Source organism: Sinocyclocheilus anshuiensis, unplaced genomic scaffold (assembly GCF_001515605.1).
Source record: "Sinocyclocheilus anshuiensis isolate Anshui unplaced genomic scaffold, SAMN03320099.WGS_v1.1 scaffold481, whole genome shotgun sequence".
Lineage (NCBI taxonomy): Eukaryota > Metazoa > Chordata > Actinopteri > Cypriniformes > Cyprinidae > Sinocyclocheilus > Sinocyclocheilus anshuiensis.
The window spans coordinates 508,725-524,648 of record NW_015539907.1 but is presented as its reverse complement, the minus strand read 5'-3'; the positions used below and the strand labels follow the sequence as shown (position 1 = coordinate 524,648).

At 37.6% G+C, this 15,924-nt stretch overlaps 1 protein-coding gene across 1 annotated transcript; it reads left to right on the top strand.

Moving 5' to 3' along the window:
• Positions 1-496: 496 nt before the first annotated feature.
• rassf9 (Ras association domain family member 9) lies at positions 497-6,535 on the top strand. Its single transcript, XM_016483308.1, has 2 exons — positions 497-616; positions 5,055-6,535. The coding sequence occupies exons 1-2, from the start codon at positions 570-572 to the stop codon at positions 6,301-6,303; spliced, it is 1,296 nt and encodes a 431-aa protein (XP_016338794.1). The 5' UTR covers positions 497-569; the 3' UTR covers positions 6,304-6,535.
• The last annotated feature ends 9,389 nt before the right edge of the window (positions 6,536-15,924 follow it).

The window sequence follows — 15,924 nt, the reverse complement described above, 5'->3', positions numbered from 1 at the left end:
TCATTTAAAGGGGTCATATGATGCGATTTCAAGTTTTCCTTCGTTTGAGAGAGGCGGGGCATAGAGGACCTACAATAATGTACAGTATTTGAAAAATAATGTGTTTTTTGAACATTAAAGCAAGTCAACATATTCTGTTACACCAAATACACAAAATAATGATCTTTAAAAAAGCATAATATGACCCCTTTAAACCATGAGCTTATTTTTGACGTCTAACTGGTTCAAATTGTTGCAGGTACATATGTGACCATTATATTAGAGAGACGTAGCGTTAGGGGGGAAAAACACTGAAACAAAATGTGTAACAACACTCCCCGTTCTCGAAAACGGCAGAGATGCTATCACAATCATCAGCTTCACACAGTTCTCCGACGGGTGAGTTTTGTCGCCTCCCTCCGTGTGAAGTGGGCCGGCCCTGCTTGAAACTCCTCTTACTTTGAAGTTCGCAAGTTGTTCAACTTTTTCCACGACCAAGCACTTCAGTGGCACTTTCTTGATTAGGTTTATGCGCTCAGTTCCCCGTCACACGATGTCTTGGATCTGACCTGTGATCATACTGACGCGCGATGGCTCCTTTTGGAAAAAACTTTCTGAAGACGCGTTTGAAGAACAGGTATGATTCACACCATCCATTTCATTTAAGATTGCGCAGTCTTACCACAGACATTTAATGGGATAAATAAATATATATTTATTTGAAAGGTCGAAATACGCGTAAATAGGCCTACATGTTTTTTTTTTCTTCTCAGAATCGTTCGAAATTAAACGCGTACAGTTATTGTTATGGGCTGTAAACGCTCGTCACTGTAACAACAGCACTGGCTCTCACTCAAGTGTTTCGCTGCATGGTCGCAGAGAGTCGAGTTACACTTAATGCTGTTGTTCTGCGTGCACTGGTACCTTGGATGCTGGTAGCTAGCGTTAAGTAACGCGAAATGAGTGTCTCCAAAATTAGTCATTTTTTTCTAAATATTAATTCCTGCATGACGACGTATGTGCGTGACGGCACTAATGTTGTTGTGTCGTATATTTGACCTATTTATTTTGTTTAGGTCTTAGATTACTATTATTATTATAAAAGTTAGTACATGTAGCATTCTTTTTGTCCTAAGGTACTTGTTTAGAGAATGTTAGATTATGTGATTTTTTAAACTGTTTGAACAAACAAGTAACGTTAGGCTAAAGGATTCTGTTTGTGAACTAGCCTATAAGGAGTAGATTTCCTTATGTCTTGTCAAGTCACCTTTATTTATATAGCGCCTTTAACAATACAGATTGTGTCAAAGCAACTGTACAGCATTAATTAGGAAAACAGTGTGTCAATAATGCAAAATAACAATAGTAAACACTCAATTTTCAGTTAAAGGCAGTTCATCATTGAATTCAGTGATGTCATCACAGTCTTGAACACCCCCCCCCCCCAAAACGAGGTCTAAGAACAAGTTTGAAGGTTTTAAAAGCCTGTTCATCTTAATTGAAAGAATGTATTTCAAACAATAACATAACAGTCAGTAAAAATGTGCTAAATGTGTAAACTAAACTCGGGAACAGAAATGTGCGTAAGCAGGTAACCATAGCAACCGTAATTGTTTTTCGCTGAGTATCGACGGGACGATACATAACAAAACATAAGTATATTGTCATTATTTATCGCAATGTTAGAGGTGTACACATAATAAATATTATGAAAGCGTTAATTTTTATTTAGAAGATATTCACTATAGTTGAGAGTAGCTAGACTTAAGTGGCGTCAAAAAATATTGTAGATGACGGACGGGTAGCTAGTGGGCCTGGAAAAAAATGGGTTGCGTGAGATGAACTTCATTTAAGCCTATAAATTACTGCCAAAATTATTTTTAAAAGTTCTCACTCTTTAAGGTTCATGTCATCAACAGCATAATTGACTTTGCAGTTTAAGTGCTTTGGTTACTTTTGATGTCTCGGTGTTTCCAGTTGGCTTGTCTAAATGGTTAATTATTCAGTAGTGTTTGTTGTGGGCTGATTAAAGAGGATTTTTTCTTGGATGGCTATGCCAAAGTAGTTTGCATCAGGGTTTAGGTTCTGTTTTTCAACATTTTATCTATTTATGCATGTTCTATGCAGACAATTTATTGCACAGAAAGACATGTTAGCTGTCTTTATCAGTCTTTTTAAGCTTGAGACTCTGTGAGGGGACATTATAGTTTTACGATGCTGTAAAATCACCTTTAAAGCATAAGCCAACTGTAATTATCTCAAATGTTCAGAGTGAAATCTAATCAAAGGTAATCTAACTCTATGTCTGCTTTATTTAATGTGGTCCAGGCAGAATATCATTTTAACTGTTGATTTATACATGCTTTAATTCATAGGCATGCTTTTTGTGAACATACAAAGGTGTGTGTTCTAACAACGACAGTTTAAACTGGAGGTGGTTATTACACTCCACTGAACTACCTCAGCTGCCGTAATTGTATGGGTATTTTAGTGCACCAAAACATAATGTCACTCTGTTGAGGCTTAAATAAGAACCTTCTAGAGCAGCATTGCAATCTTTAAACTATACTTTGCTTTGCTCAAGCTATTGAGACAAACTGATCCACCTAAACATGCAGTGGAGATGTTTTGTCTTCTCAGTGATGCATATCAAGTAGAGTTCTTTCTGAATTTTTTTTTTTTTCATCAAAAATCTTTCATGCTTTTTACATAGGGCTCAGGAAGCACACTGTTTTTATCACTGCCTCTATAATACTGTGGTTACACCAAAAAGAAAACAGAAGCCACTCAGAAACTGCTAGTAAATTCCACAATTAATTACAAAGAAAAGTAACACACTGCATTAAGTAATTTTTTTAAGTAGAAAGACTGAATTAGTATTTTCTTGCAAAACATGCTCCATTAATCTTTTTTTCTTCTTCTTTGACAACTATATTTTTTTACAGTATAGACAGTATGTTTCCTTTATATTATAATGTGAACATTTCACTTTTGCCTCTCTCCGGTTCACATGTGCTCACTAAAATCTCTCAGATTGCTGTTAATGAATCAGTAGACACAGGCAATACCCATGTAAGATGATTTCACGTCTGCTCTTAATTTACATGGTCACAAATTTTACATCTGCTGCATAAAGATTTATTATGTAATCAATATCTACAACTTTGAGTAAATGTATTAATATAAAGATAATGAATAATGGTAATGAGATATAGCACTGAATGATCCGCACATCTTTGTTAAATCAGTGTTTAATTTCCCAAGAATGATTTTGTACAGCCTAATAAACCTTGATAGACTGAGTTCAGGAGATTATGTTCCTTGTCCAGTCACTGTGTTGAGTCTGTAAAAGGATACAGCGTGTTCTCTGTAGTACAAGGCTCAAGTCTGGTGGCCACACATGTGTTTGTGTTTGCTCTGTGAGTTGAGTTGAAGCAGAGTGTTCTGTTCTTTTCACCTTCAGTGGTTCTCTGACAATGTCTCTGGTGTTGTGATTATTAGGGCACAACAGATAAATCTAATCTACATTTCAAACCAGGCTAGTACATGTTTGTTACTCCATTTGTTTGCGATATATCCATGAAATGGAACTCAGAATGTTCTATTGCCTCACAATACATGAACTTGGTGGCAGGATGTATGTAACAGGATGCTGCTGGTCACCATTCATTTTCCCACAAGACAAACACAGGTGCTTCCATTCCCCCTCATTTGTTTCCTGTACTCATGACAATTTAGGAAAAGACTAAATAAAATAGACCATTTCATGAAAACAATATTGAATTCCCAGTGTAGACAACAAGCTCTTAAAATGGATCAAAATTGTATAGCAAGCCAAGAAAGCACATTGTAAAGCTGAGTGTAAAGGCTTGTATTGTATTGTAGCATATTGTCTGTTTCAGTCTAATGTGTCTTGACATGTGTGGACAAGCTACTGTATACTTTTACTTGCTTATTATGTAAATGCTAGGGTTGTACACTTCTGTTATGATGTCATGTTGATGATGTCATGTGGAATTACTAGCACAGGTGTAAATGTGGGATTAACTGTTAAAAATAGCATTGTATACACTACAGTAAGTTATTTAACAAATATCAATCTTGCATTTAGTTTGTATACTTTTCAGTCTAAGCTAAAGGCCTATATCCCTACAGAATACAGTATATTTAAGGATGGTTTTTCTTTCTATGTACCAACAGTGTATTGGGTGGTCTGCTATGTGAATAGCTCAACTATTTACTCTTATGTAGGCTAGTAGCAGGGTCTTCTAAATATTAACTAACCGCCTGCATTCTTGCATATATATTGCATTCTTCTGAGGTCATTCATTAAGACAAAATACACCACTTATATTTTTTGTCACCTTTTACAAAACATCAGCAATCAAACTATTAATTTATTTATTGCTGAGAAATAAACATTACCTCTATAAATTTTACATTTAAATTTGCTTTTCGCTTTTTATAGTTTTTAATTACCCTCTACAGTTCTGAACTAAGAAAGATAATTAGTCATAACCTGATGTTATGACCTGAATAGAGTGAAAAAATTATGAAACAACCATTTCAGATAATTGAGGCTATATGATACACTGGTCATGAAGCCTTCTGCTCATCTGAATAATGTCAGCCATTTAGTGTGGCATTTAAAATCTGAGCTATGGATGTGAATCCATCATCAGCGGTGCCAAGTACAGTTATAACTGTAAAATTACTCTTGAATCATATACAGTTTGTGAGCTTTATGTATTTCACCTCATTCCAGATTGTATGTAGTAATGAAGAAACAACCCACTCCAGTCTGTCCATTATAGGGTGTTTTTAGGCATGAGTGGAATCACTATATTCTTACACTCCAATGTTATTGCTTTTATACTAGCAACTGCCATATGATAAAAAAAAACAGTAGTGTATAATGAATTCTTTGTTATGAACAATTTGCCTAGTTTATACTTTTTTTGTAATAATTATTTGAATTTATTGTATAAAAGGACCATATTAGTAGTCATTTTAAGGAATATTAAACTTGTGATTGTTGTAGTTTATAATGCACACTTGTTATATTTCTTTACCAGGTCTAAGCCTGTAGAGGAAACACCAGGCAAGGAAATCCAGGTGCTTGTGTGTCGAGAAGAAAAAGTAGTCTGTGGCGTGACCAAGCACACAACCTGCGCAGATGTAGTCAAGGCTTTATTGGAGGACCACCAGACTCTACCAGAGAGTAAGAGGCTATTACATGGGGAACCTAAAGACTTCTGCATCCTGGAACGGTGGAAGGGCTTTGAGAGAGCACTGCCACCTCTCACTCGAATTCTTCGGCTATGGAATGCTTGGGGCGATGAGAGACCTTTCATACAGTTTGTCCTCATGAAGAGCAGTGATTTTGTGCCATCATCCAAAGGAGGCAAAAGAGCCTCAAAGTCTAGGGGAGCAAGGTCCAAAAGATGGGAGCAAGGACCTGCACAGTACGCCAAGACTGTTTCTGCGGAGAAGCAGAAGCGCATGGTGAAGAAGGCCTTCCGCAAATTGGAGAAGATCCAGACAACAGAGACATCAGAGGGATCAGAAGAGATCAGTAAGCTGGTGCAGTTGATCATCTCACAGGATCAGACCATCCGGCAGCAGATTCACCAAATGCGTGAGATAGACTTGAAGATTGAACATGCAGAGAAACCACCTCGCTCCAGCATCACAGAAAGTGATGATGGCCAGTCGTTGTCCCAAATTGACAGTCAGCTTCAGGAGTACCTGTACACCAGTGATGGACTTGAGCAACTAGAACTACATGCTTGCAGGCACCAAGAACTCATTGATCAGCTCTCTCGAGATATTGACCTGGAGCTGAGGAACTGGACTTCAGATTTAGGGGACTTGAAAGGAGCAGCAGCTGCAAGTCCAGAACTAGAGCTGGAACCTAACCTCTCGTTGTCCTCCTCAGATCTCTTAGAGCTGGAAAGCTTACGCAGTGAACTTGAGTCAAGCATGAGAGCTGGGCTTTCCCTCCATGCACAAACGCAGGAAACCGAGAAGGAACTACAGCAGAACAAAACAGCCCTGCAGTCCCAGAACCAAGAATACCAGCATCTGGTTGCTCAACTTAATGCACTTGAGCTGGGGGCCTGTCCGGACCAGCCTAGCCCTGTATCTCTGAAGTCCCAGATCAGGGCCTCTGTCTCTCAGCAGACAGCAGACAAGGTCAGGCTGACATGCTCCCCTACAGATGCGACAGACACGGACTCAGACACTGGAATAAGCTCTACTCACAGTCAGGACTCGCTGTCTCCCTGTGTGGACAGGTCACCTCCACTGGACACTGACGTTTAAATTCAGGATTAACCAATTGTGTTGTTAACACATTGTATTTAATGACTCCAACAAGGAAACACACAGTTGAAAGGGATATTCTACCCAAAAATTAAAATGCTGTCATTTACTCAGTGTCATGTCATTCCAAACAGAAGTTTACCATTGATTTCCACTGTATGGAGAAAACACTGAGACATTTCTCAAAATATATTCTTAGAAGAAAGAAAGACATATGGGTTTTGGAACAATATGAGGGGGAGTAAATGATGTAAAAAAAAATTTTTGGGCTGAACTACCCCTTTAAACTAATTTATGCTATGTGAATTCATGATTATCATCTTATGTTTTTTCTCTTTATTAGAATTCATATGCACTTAAAGTCTAAATTAATTATGTAAAATAACTTTAAAAAACATTGTCAATAAGCTGAAAAAAAATGTAATTTTTGGGTTTCATTCATCTTTAAAATTACCCCTCTGATTTTGTTTATTTTAAATCCTGCTGATATTTATTAAGCCCATATTTTCCACAATTTGAAATATTTTCGTTCACCTAAATACAAAGTTTAGTTATATATATTGTCAATACCATTTTTAAAGAAAAAAATGTTAAATTAAATAAAGTATTTTAATGTAATCTGTAAATATCAATAGCACTATAAAATGTTTATAACTATATAAACAAGGTATGAAAGAACATCAAATTGTTTTACATTAAAACAAACTATAGACTTTGTATATAAGCTTTACTTTTTAACCTGTTTCTGTTTTTAAATGTACAGTATGAACAAGTGACTGCACAAATTGCAAAATACAGAGATAAATTTTAACACATATGCATAAATTGTTTTTTTTTTTTTCTTTAAAATGTTTTGAACTAAATTTAAATTCATTTACAGCTTGGAGCCTTTTTAGCATAGCAATTTCCCATCCCATGCTTTTGCAATGTAAGATGTGTTATCAGCTATAGTTCGTAGACTGTGACTCATGTTCCCTTCACAGCTAAAGTGGGTTGAGACAGCACTCGGTGAAAGAATCCGTTCTGACACTAATACAAACACAAGCAAGGAATATTTGAATTCTAATGGGAAAACCTTTGTACATTTCTTCAGTCACTGCCAGTAAAGAGACATTCGAGCCCTTTTGCTTCAAGTAATTGCCTCATCCTTTCTTTAAAACCAGCGAACAGCAGAGCCTAGCAGTCCTATTAGACTGCGGTCTCATTGCTTCATTGAATTAATGTAGGGTCTTTAATGGCAAATTCCTGAAGGGTAACAACGTGTTACGCCGTTGTCATTAAGCGTGACTCATAACAAATGGGATTTTAAAGAAGGCTCCATTTTGTAATGCAAAACAAATGGATTTTAAAAACTTGCATTATGCAGCAGGCCTTGATATTCAGAGGGTGTTAATGAAGCCTTGCTTCATTGGTTCCTTCAGAGTGCCGGCTTCGCACTGAGATAATAACCAAATTCCCCTTCATTGGCTCTGATCCCACACAGCACCCCCTGCAGGGTGTTGGCAATACAAAGTCCGAAGGCTCTTTAATGTCTCCACTGCCAGCGTCGTGACTTGTTTACCTCCACTGTCAGTTCAGGAGGATCCAGAGAGCTGCCAGGACTCTGTCGTGGCCATAATTTCCTGTGTGAAAATGGCAATTACTGACTTTTATCTCTGCTGCAGTAGTATTTCCAGCACTAACAATTACACCGGCCAATTCTTGTAAACAGTCCTTTAAGATTGTGTCAGGACAGCTCCCCCATGTTGAACTTTCAATTACGAAGACTTGTGCATCCTCACAGGCAGACAATACAGAAGATACTATAATAAGTGAAGTGGTATAAAAAGGGATGAGGAATGAACTTTTGCATGGCAAGTAATTTTACCCCCAAGGCCATCATGTAACAAGACACTTGTATTTTCCTTCACTAGATCAAGGAACCCGTCCTGCCTAACTTTTCACATTTCATAAACACATGATGTAGTTTTTGATCCAACAAGTGATTGAATTGTCTCAAGACAAAATAATCCTGTCGCCTGCATGCTGCAATCTTCAAAAACAACAGTCACATTATCTTGTCAGTTTGCCTTGAGTTTCCTGAATGGGCTTTTTTCCACTTTAGCCAGTGATTTGTATGTTAATGTTTCTCTCATGCATACCAATAAGTTTTGAACTTGTACCAAAAAGCAAATAAACAAATTTTAGGATCTCTTTTAGACTGACTCGCTGTATTTTTTTTTTGCCATTGTTCAGAAGAAACGCCTCAGGTTACGTATGTAACCCTAGTTCCTCGAGGGTGGCATCCAGCCCCAGTGGAGCTGGAGGACTTAGAGAGAACCAGAGGGGACAGTGCGATGTCATGCGAGTCGCAAACAAATCCACCTGGGCCTGGCCAAAGACTCTCCATATCTGCTTCACCACCATGGGGTGACGCATCCAATCCCCGGGCCTCAGCCCTGCTCGCAAGCGTCTGCTCTACCCGGGGCATCGTCTTATAACCGCACTCTTTCATTCCCGCCACATTGCCATAATAATCAGAGGCGGGAATAAAGAGGCGGGCCGAGAATGGTCTTCCCCACGACTTCGACACCTGAGATGGGAATAAAGAGGTGGGCCGGGAACAATCTTCCCCACGACTTCGACACCTCGGTGTGGAGGTCGGGGAAAAAAGGCAGGCTCCGGCGCGGAGGTGGTGGCTTAATACGCAAAAACCGCTCCTCTAATTTACTTTTTTGCGGTTCAGCCATTAAGAGCTGACTCAGCATGCTCCGCTCCCAGGCAGACAACGCACAAACTGTGTGTATCCGCACCCGTAATGAAACGCGGGCAGGGAGGAACACACAGTTTGAAACGCTGGCTGCCTTCGCCCCTACTCAGATGGTGTCTCTTATCATGTGCTTTAGACATATTTCTTTTCTTTTATTTTCTTTTCCTACGGGACAGACAACACCAAATAAGACTCACAAACAGATATCAGACTGACACACACACAGAGCGCTTGCTGAATGACAAAAAGCTGACGCTGGTCTCACCGCACGTGCTTTTATAGCCTCCTGGTCATTACGTCACCCGCCGTGACGTCTCGCCCATCTATTGGTCTGATTACACACGAGGTTCAGAGCCCGTCACGCTGAAGGGCGTTCCCCTTGCGTTTTCGACGCAGCTCGAGTTCCTGAAGAGGAACTGCGTGGGTGAGGTGTATGTTAACAGAATTACTGAAACCGCAATTGCTCGCTTGACAGCAACTCGTCGTTCTTTTGTTTTTAATCTCATAATTACATGTTGAAAGCTGTAATATCATGTATTAAAGGGTACCATTTCAGATCATGCTGTACACAAATCCATCCTTATGTGAATGACTAGCTAATTTAAGTTGTTAGTACTTTAAATGAAACAAGACAAGTAGTGGTGTTTTACTCAGCATGTTCAAGTTAACTTTGCAATCTTAACATTATGCAAACTTGTTTTATAGAGTTTTTCAGCCTCGGCAAGAATGCTGTATCCTTGTATGTACGTTCAAAGCGTTCAGGCGAAACTGTGTGCACTTGCAGAATCGTGTCGGGGAACAGGTTCATCATTTTTTATGAATCTCATAAAAATAACTGCATCTGGAAAGAGCTCACTGTGTCTGTACCTCACACAAACTTGGCATGTCTGAACTTCTTCCCAGGTTGAAGGTAATCGGTTGGATAAAAGCCGTTCAAAAAGGTGACACCATTTGACTGAACTCTTTGAATTTAAATAAAATTAGTTTAAAAAGTACTCATAGCTTGCTTCAGTTTTGTAAGGTATCATTTTTATTATTATTATTATTATCTTAAAAATTTGAATGCAATACATCTTGGCATAAATTTTGTGTCAACTCTCATTAATATTTTAGTTATTAATTTAAAAGACACTTCGAAATCACTTAACAGGTGTAGTTTTATGTTTTGCGTTGATCTATTTATTAAAACTAAATTGTGGTGGAATATATCAATAATTGTTTATCCCCTTTTTAATAGCCAATTCATCAATTCTTTCATACACTTAAAAATAAAGGTTCTTTATTGGCCTCAATGGTTCTATGAAGAACCTTGAACATCCATGGAACCTTTCAAAGGCAGAAAAGGTTCTTTATAGTTGAAAAAGGTTCTTTAGATTTTTTAAAAATGTTCTTCAAAATGGTTCTTTAAGGAACTGTTCACAGAAAGGTGTCTTCTATGGTGTCACTACAAAAACACCCTTTTGGAACCTTTATTTTTTTAAGAGTGTATCCTTAAGCATAATATATGTAAAATTATTTGGAATAGTCATTGTTTGCAAGTGGAATTAGGTGGAGGGACATTTAGAGGGCAGTCGGTTGGACAATAATCTGTAATGCAACACATCAACAGTATTTTTCGTCCATTTTCATTCAAGAGAAAGTCTGTAACTTTTAAATAATATACCTTCTATCTGATAAAAGGTGTATTTTGTCAACTTTCAGTTGCGTATTGATGGCTTCAGACCAAATAGACATGGACTAAAAGCCACAAAACTCCAATTCAAACTGTTGAAATGTAAGATGAATGTATAAAGTGCAGTGATTTTACTTGATCACAAAGCCAAGCCTTCAGGGTTGTCATACACTGGCAATCAATCTTGTTCCCCCAGACATACTGTAGAAGCACAGCAGTATTTTTATTGCAGTGCTGTAAGTGAATTTATATGAAGGCTCTGAACATGCTTGCAGAAGCCTCTGGTTTGAAACAATCGTCAAACACACACACACACACACACACACACAGACCTCTCTGGGGTGGTCTATTGTCTCCAGAGATCATTCCCAGAAGGTGATGGTGGGTCTGAAACACCTTTATGTTTATATTTTTCTCTGTCTTTTCTGGCTCAGACATTAATGTGCTCTTATTACGGCTGTTGTTTCTCAGAGCATTTGCTCTGCCACAGGTGTTCACCAAGGCTCATCAGCAAACCTCTTATTATAGCGCCAAAGCTGAGAGAGAGGCAAGGGGCTTGAATGTTGAGATACAAAAGAGGAAGGAAATAGATTAGGACATTTACTAGATAGAAACAAATGACTCTGAGAGAACTTAACCTGACTTGGCAGAACAAGCGTTCAGACGAAGTATTCAAAAATGCTGGTTAACCAGAAGGATTAATGTAGGTGTTTGGATTGTTGCCATGCGTTTATTAACAGGAATCTGGACTATCTACTCTTTCCCTGTTGGTTGGTAAGAAAGGCTTGATGTTTTTACATGGGTTTGCATAAAGGCGAGACATTTTCCTGTTCCCCCTCCTCCATTCCACCAGCCCTCATAACCCTGGTGTGTCTCGCTGATTAGCTGCTTATATAAACATTGCTTTTGCCACCTCACCCTCTGTGCTTGAATCCCCCTGGAAGCCTGGTCCTCGTCTCCCAATCTCTTCCTCTGAGGCCCTCTCTGCGCGTGTATACGCTCTGATTGCCTACAGCATGGAGAGTTTATCCATTACAGCTAATCAGCTTAAAGCCATGACCCCATCTTGTTTCTGCTGATTCGTATGGGGCGGAGGAGACATTGGTGGTGCTCATCTACAATTGAAAATTGTAATGAATTGAAAACAATTTTAAATAAAATCAACGCTTCTCATGAATATTTTTTGTGAAAGTGAATATATTAACTTTCCTTCCGATTCCAGTTGAATTCAAGGCTAAATATTCTCATATTTGCGCATTTTTCAGTCCCATTGGATTTAAAAGACTTGAAATCTCATCAAGGCGGTTTAATCAACCTCAATAGCAATTTCATATTATCCTCATCTTCCAGATGAGCATTTCTTCATTTGTTTTTAATCTTTTGATTCACCCGAGATCAAAACATGAGGGGAGACGTCGCTGAGTGAACGCACAAACACAGATGCCGCTGCCTTTGTGACACCAGGTATATTCAGAAGTGTCTGTGATGAAGACTTTGAACTGAGGCCTTCACTCTCACCACTTGTAGGGTTTGAAGTATCAATTATGGAGAACCCATCCTTGCCTGGTTGAGATCTTGTACGGCAGGCCTTTGATCACATGGATGCCCTGTCTCGCTCTCTCCCGCTCCTCCTGGCTTCCTCTAGAATGTGCTGGGCACAGCACTAATCTTGATGAACTTCATCCTCAGTCTTCTGTTCTCTCCTCCCCAGTTTGTTTATAAGCTTTAGAGAAGTTGATGTTCATTTCCTGAGAGCATGTCTGTAGCTCTCATCCTACAAACCAAACCCACACTTTATAAATCACTATGGCAACTAAGTGCTTTGCCTTGATAGTATACTAGTTATACAATGCAAATGTACATTGCTAGCTTGGTGGTTGTATGGACAGAATACTAAAGTGGGGTGTCATATATTAATGCTAATTAATGTTGTTTTTTTAATGCCTTTGTAAATTAATTTGTGCTCACAAAGGCTGCATTTATTTTTAAAAAAAATAATATTTTGAAATATTAGTATACTATTTAAATTTGAATATATTCTTAAAATGTAATTTATTCCTGTGATGACAAAGCTGAATTTTTTGCAGCCATTGCTCCAGTCTTCAGTGTCACATGATCCTTCAGAAATCATTATAATATGCTGATTTGGTGCTCAAGAAACATCTCTTTTTATTGTCAATGTTGAATACAGTTAATATTTTGCTTAATATTTCTGTGGAAACTGATATAAGTTTTTTCTGGATTCTTTAAAAGTATTAATTTCTTTAAAAAAAAAATACTGCACTGGGTTTGACAGGGGGCAAAAAATCAGTGTCTCACCAGGTCTGTGAAAGCCTTCATATCTCTGAGATATACTGATAATATAGTGACATTTGTGGGTCTCTTTCTTCTTGCTTTTGTAGACTGTATGGGAGTGGTTTCCTCTGGAGTCAATGGTCAACATTTCCTGTTGAAGTCCAGAGTCAGAGCTTAGGGAAACATTGCACACAAAACTGAGCAGTTAAAAGTAAATTAAGTCCAGCATTTATTAAAATGTTTTGCTCATTTGCCAATTTGGTGTAAAATGAAAATCTATGAGCTAATATTGCAAAACAACATATTGCAAGATACATCTTTCTTCAGTGGGTCCAGTATAGAATAGATATTGTACATTATACCTTATGTGAATGACATTCACAGTGTCTTAACAAACAGTTTTATTTAAATCCAGTGAAAAGCCATGTTGTTGATCCTGTAATGCTGTTTCTTTTGTAAGGCTGTTATAATTTTTTTTTTTTCTTTTAAAAAAACAAAGAAATGTCCACATATGCAGAAATATAATACAGACCAAATAAGAAACATTATGCGTGTTCTTGGCAGGTTCTTGAGGACTAATACAGTTCTTCAGTTGCTTTGAAGTACAGTAGTCTCTTCAACAGACGGCTTCATATAAATTAATCACGTAGCCTACTGTAATGTAGTTTTGAAGAGGGACAGTAAAGCGTGACATTTTGATTTGCTCTAAAGCTTCTACAGTATAAAGCAAATACATTTTTTTTGTCAAATCAAATTTTTGTAATTTTAGTCTACCATGTTAGCCTTTAAGCAAGCTAATGGCATTTCATTAGCATGACTGTTTTGTGCTGTGGATTGTTCTTTTTGAGTACAGTGCCAATGCTGCTTTTTTAATAAACAATATATGGCCAAGCAGATGACACCAGAAGCCTTGCACACCCTTACAAAAATGAACCGCGGTTTTACTACAAATAATAGCCTACCAAAAAAACCTTGGTTACTATAGTTAATGGTAACCACGGTTTTGCTACACTAACAATAGTTTAACCATGGTATTGGTAGTAAAACTGTGTGAATCTGTGTTTTTGAACGAATCGATTCGGTTCGGGCACACATACAGACCAGCAGAGAGTCACTGAAAATCCTCACCAGTGTTGCTGTCTTGTATCAGTACTCTGAAAAGTAGCTATATTGTACAGTATGTAGTATAACAGGGAATGTGTAATGAAATTGGTGTCCTAGTGAATGGTTTCTGTAATTCTATTGTGCTCAGTATGTAGGAGGCCAGACATCTAGGCAGAAAAAAAACACAAATCATCATTTGTCTCCCTGTGATTTTATCTCCGGCTATTACAGTAATTTTCACTATTTACAAAACACCAAAGTAGATAAGTGGAAAACGCCCTAAAGACACTGAATTTTAAAATTGTAATCCAATTTGGTAACCATAGATTAATTTAATGCTTCCCACCCGTAAAAATGTTCCTGGAGGCGAGCATATCATGTGCTTTATATGACTGAACAAGATTATGAAGGATAATTTCCTTTAAACAATTGGACCACTATCAAGGAAATGAAACTACGCTTAATGACAATGTTCATGCACCATTTCCTGGGATTTTGTGAGCAGGTCACGGGAGTAGACTGTCCCTAGAGTAAGACCAGGCCGGCCTTTAGAGCAGTGGCCCAGATTCCCCCTGCAAAAAAGTGAATTGATGTAACCCCGAGGGACTGTGAAGATAGGATATCACCGGGAATAGAATGGAATGTGTATTGTAAGCACGCTTGCAGAAGGGAAACATAACAAACTTGTAGGCTTAGACTGAGAGCATTATGTTGTGTTAACTGGCAATTTGAAATAAAATGTTTTTTTTTTTTATTAAAATATAATTTTGTAAAGCCAAACTTAAAAACTTTAATTACATATAGAGATATATTATAATTCAATTTAATTGTATTTATATAATTACATTTGTATATTGTATTCTATTGTATTTGTATGGGCTGTTTATTATATTGTATTATATTATATTATATTATATTATATTTATATAATCATATTTTTATATTAATTATATTTATATGTGTTATATTCTATCATTATTTCATGTCTATATCATATCATTCTATATTATATCATTATATAATTTTATTTAAATACAATTAAGTATAAAATAATACCAAACCTAACTCCATTTAATAATATTTAAATAGAAAACATATATATGATGTTTTGAAAACAAACCTAATTCCATGAACTATAAAGAATGGTAACAGTAAACATTGTGCGTCTAGTAAAACTGGTTGTCCGAGGAGGATTGTGGTAGTTGAAGTATGTCCTGTAAAAAGTATTTTTGTATTCTGACCTTTCTTTCTCTGCTGCCTCTAGTTTTGCTTCCTTTGGCAGTGGATAGATTTGATGTGCCTTTGTGTTGTAGGGTGATGTCAGCTGGGTTATTGGGAACACCTGCTGAATTACGCACAATGCTGCCACAAGAGGAAAAAAAGGTTGAGACCTATCCCTTCTGTGAGTGCATCCAAGTAGCATTGTGTGTGTGCATGTGTACACGTGTGCAACCCTGGAAACAGACACCCTCTGCATGGGTTCCAGCTTATTGTCAAAGAGGCAGCATGCTTCCTCTGCTTTCTAAACTCCCTCACCATCCTTGTTCCTCATTTCTCTTCCATCACCTTTAATGTCTCTAATCAGAGGGTTTGAACTAGAGAGTGAAAGCCTTCATTTTATGAGGACAACACCCTTCATTGTGCCCTCCATGGCCTGAAATTTATTAGTCGTAGTACTCACACATGGTGATCAGTTTTTGACTTGAAAGAAATAGTTCATTCAAAAATGAAAATGTTGTTTCTGCACGACTTTCTTTCTTGGAACATAAAAGGATAAAAAGGATAAATGTTGATAAGTGTA

Bases quoted from the DNA above. Each gene is read 5' to 3' on its own strand.
- rassf9 (XM_016483308.1), top strand. From the start codon at position 570: ATGGCTCCTTTTGGAAAAAACTTTCTGAAGACGCGTTTGAAGAACAG. The intron at 617-5,054 runs GTATGATTCACA...TTTCTTTACCAG, and splicing joins AAGACGCGTTTGAAGAACAG to GTCTAAGCCTGTAGAGGAAA.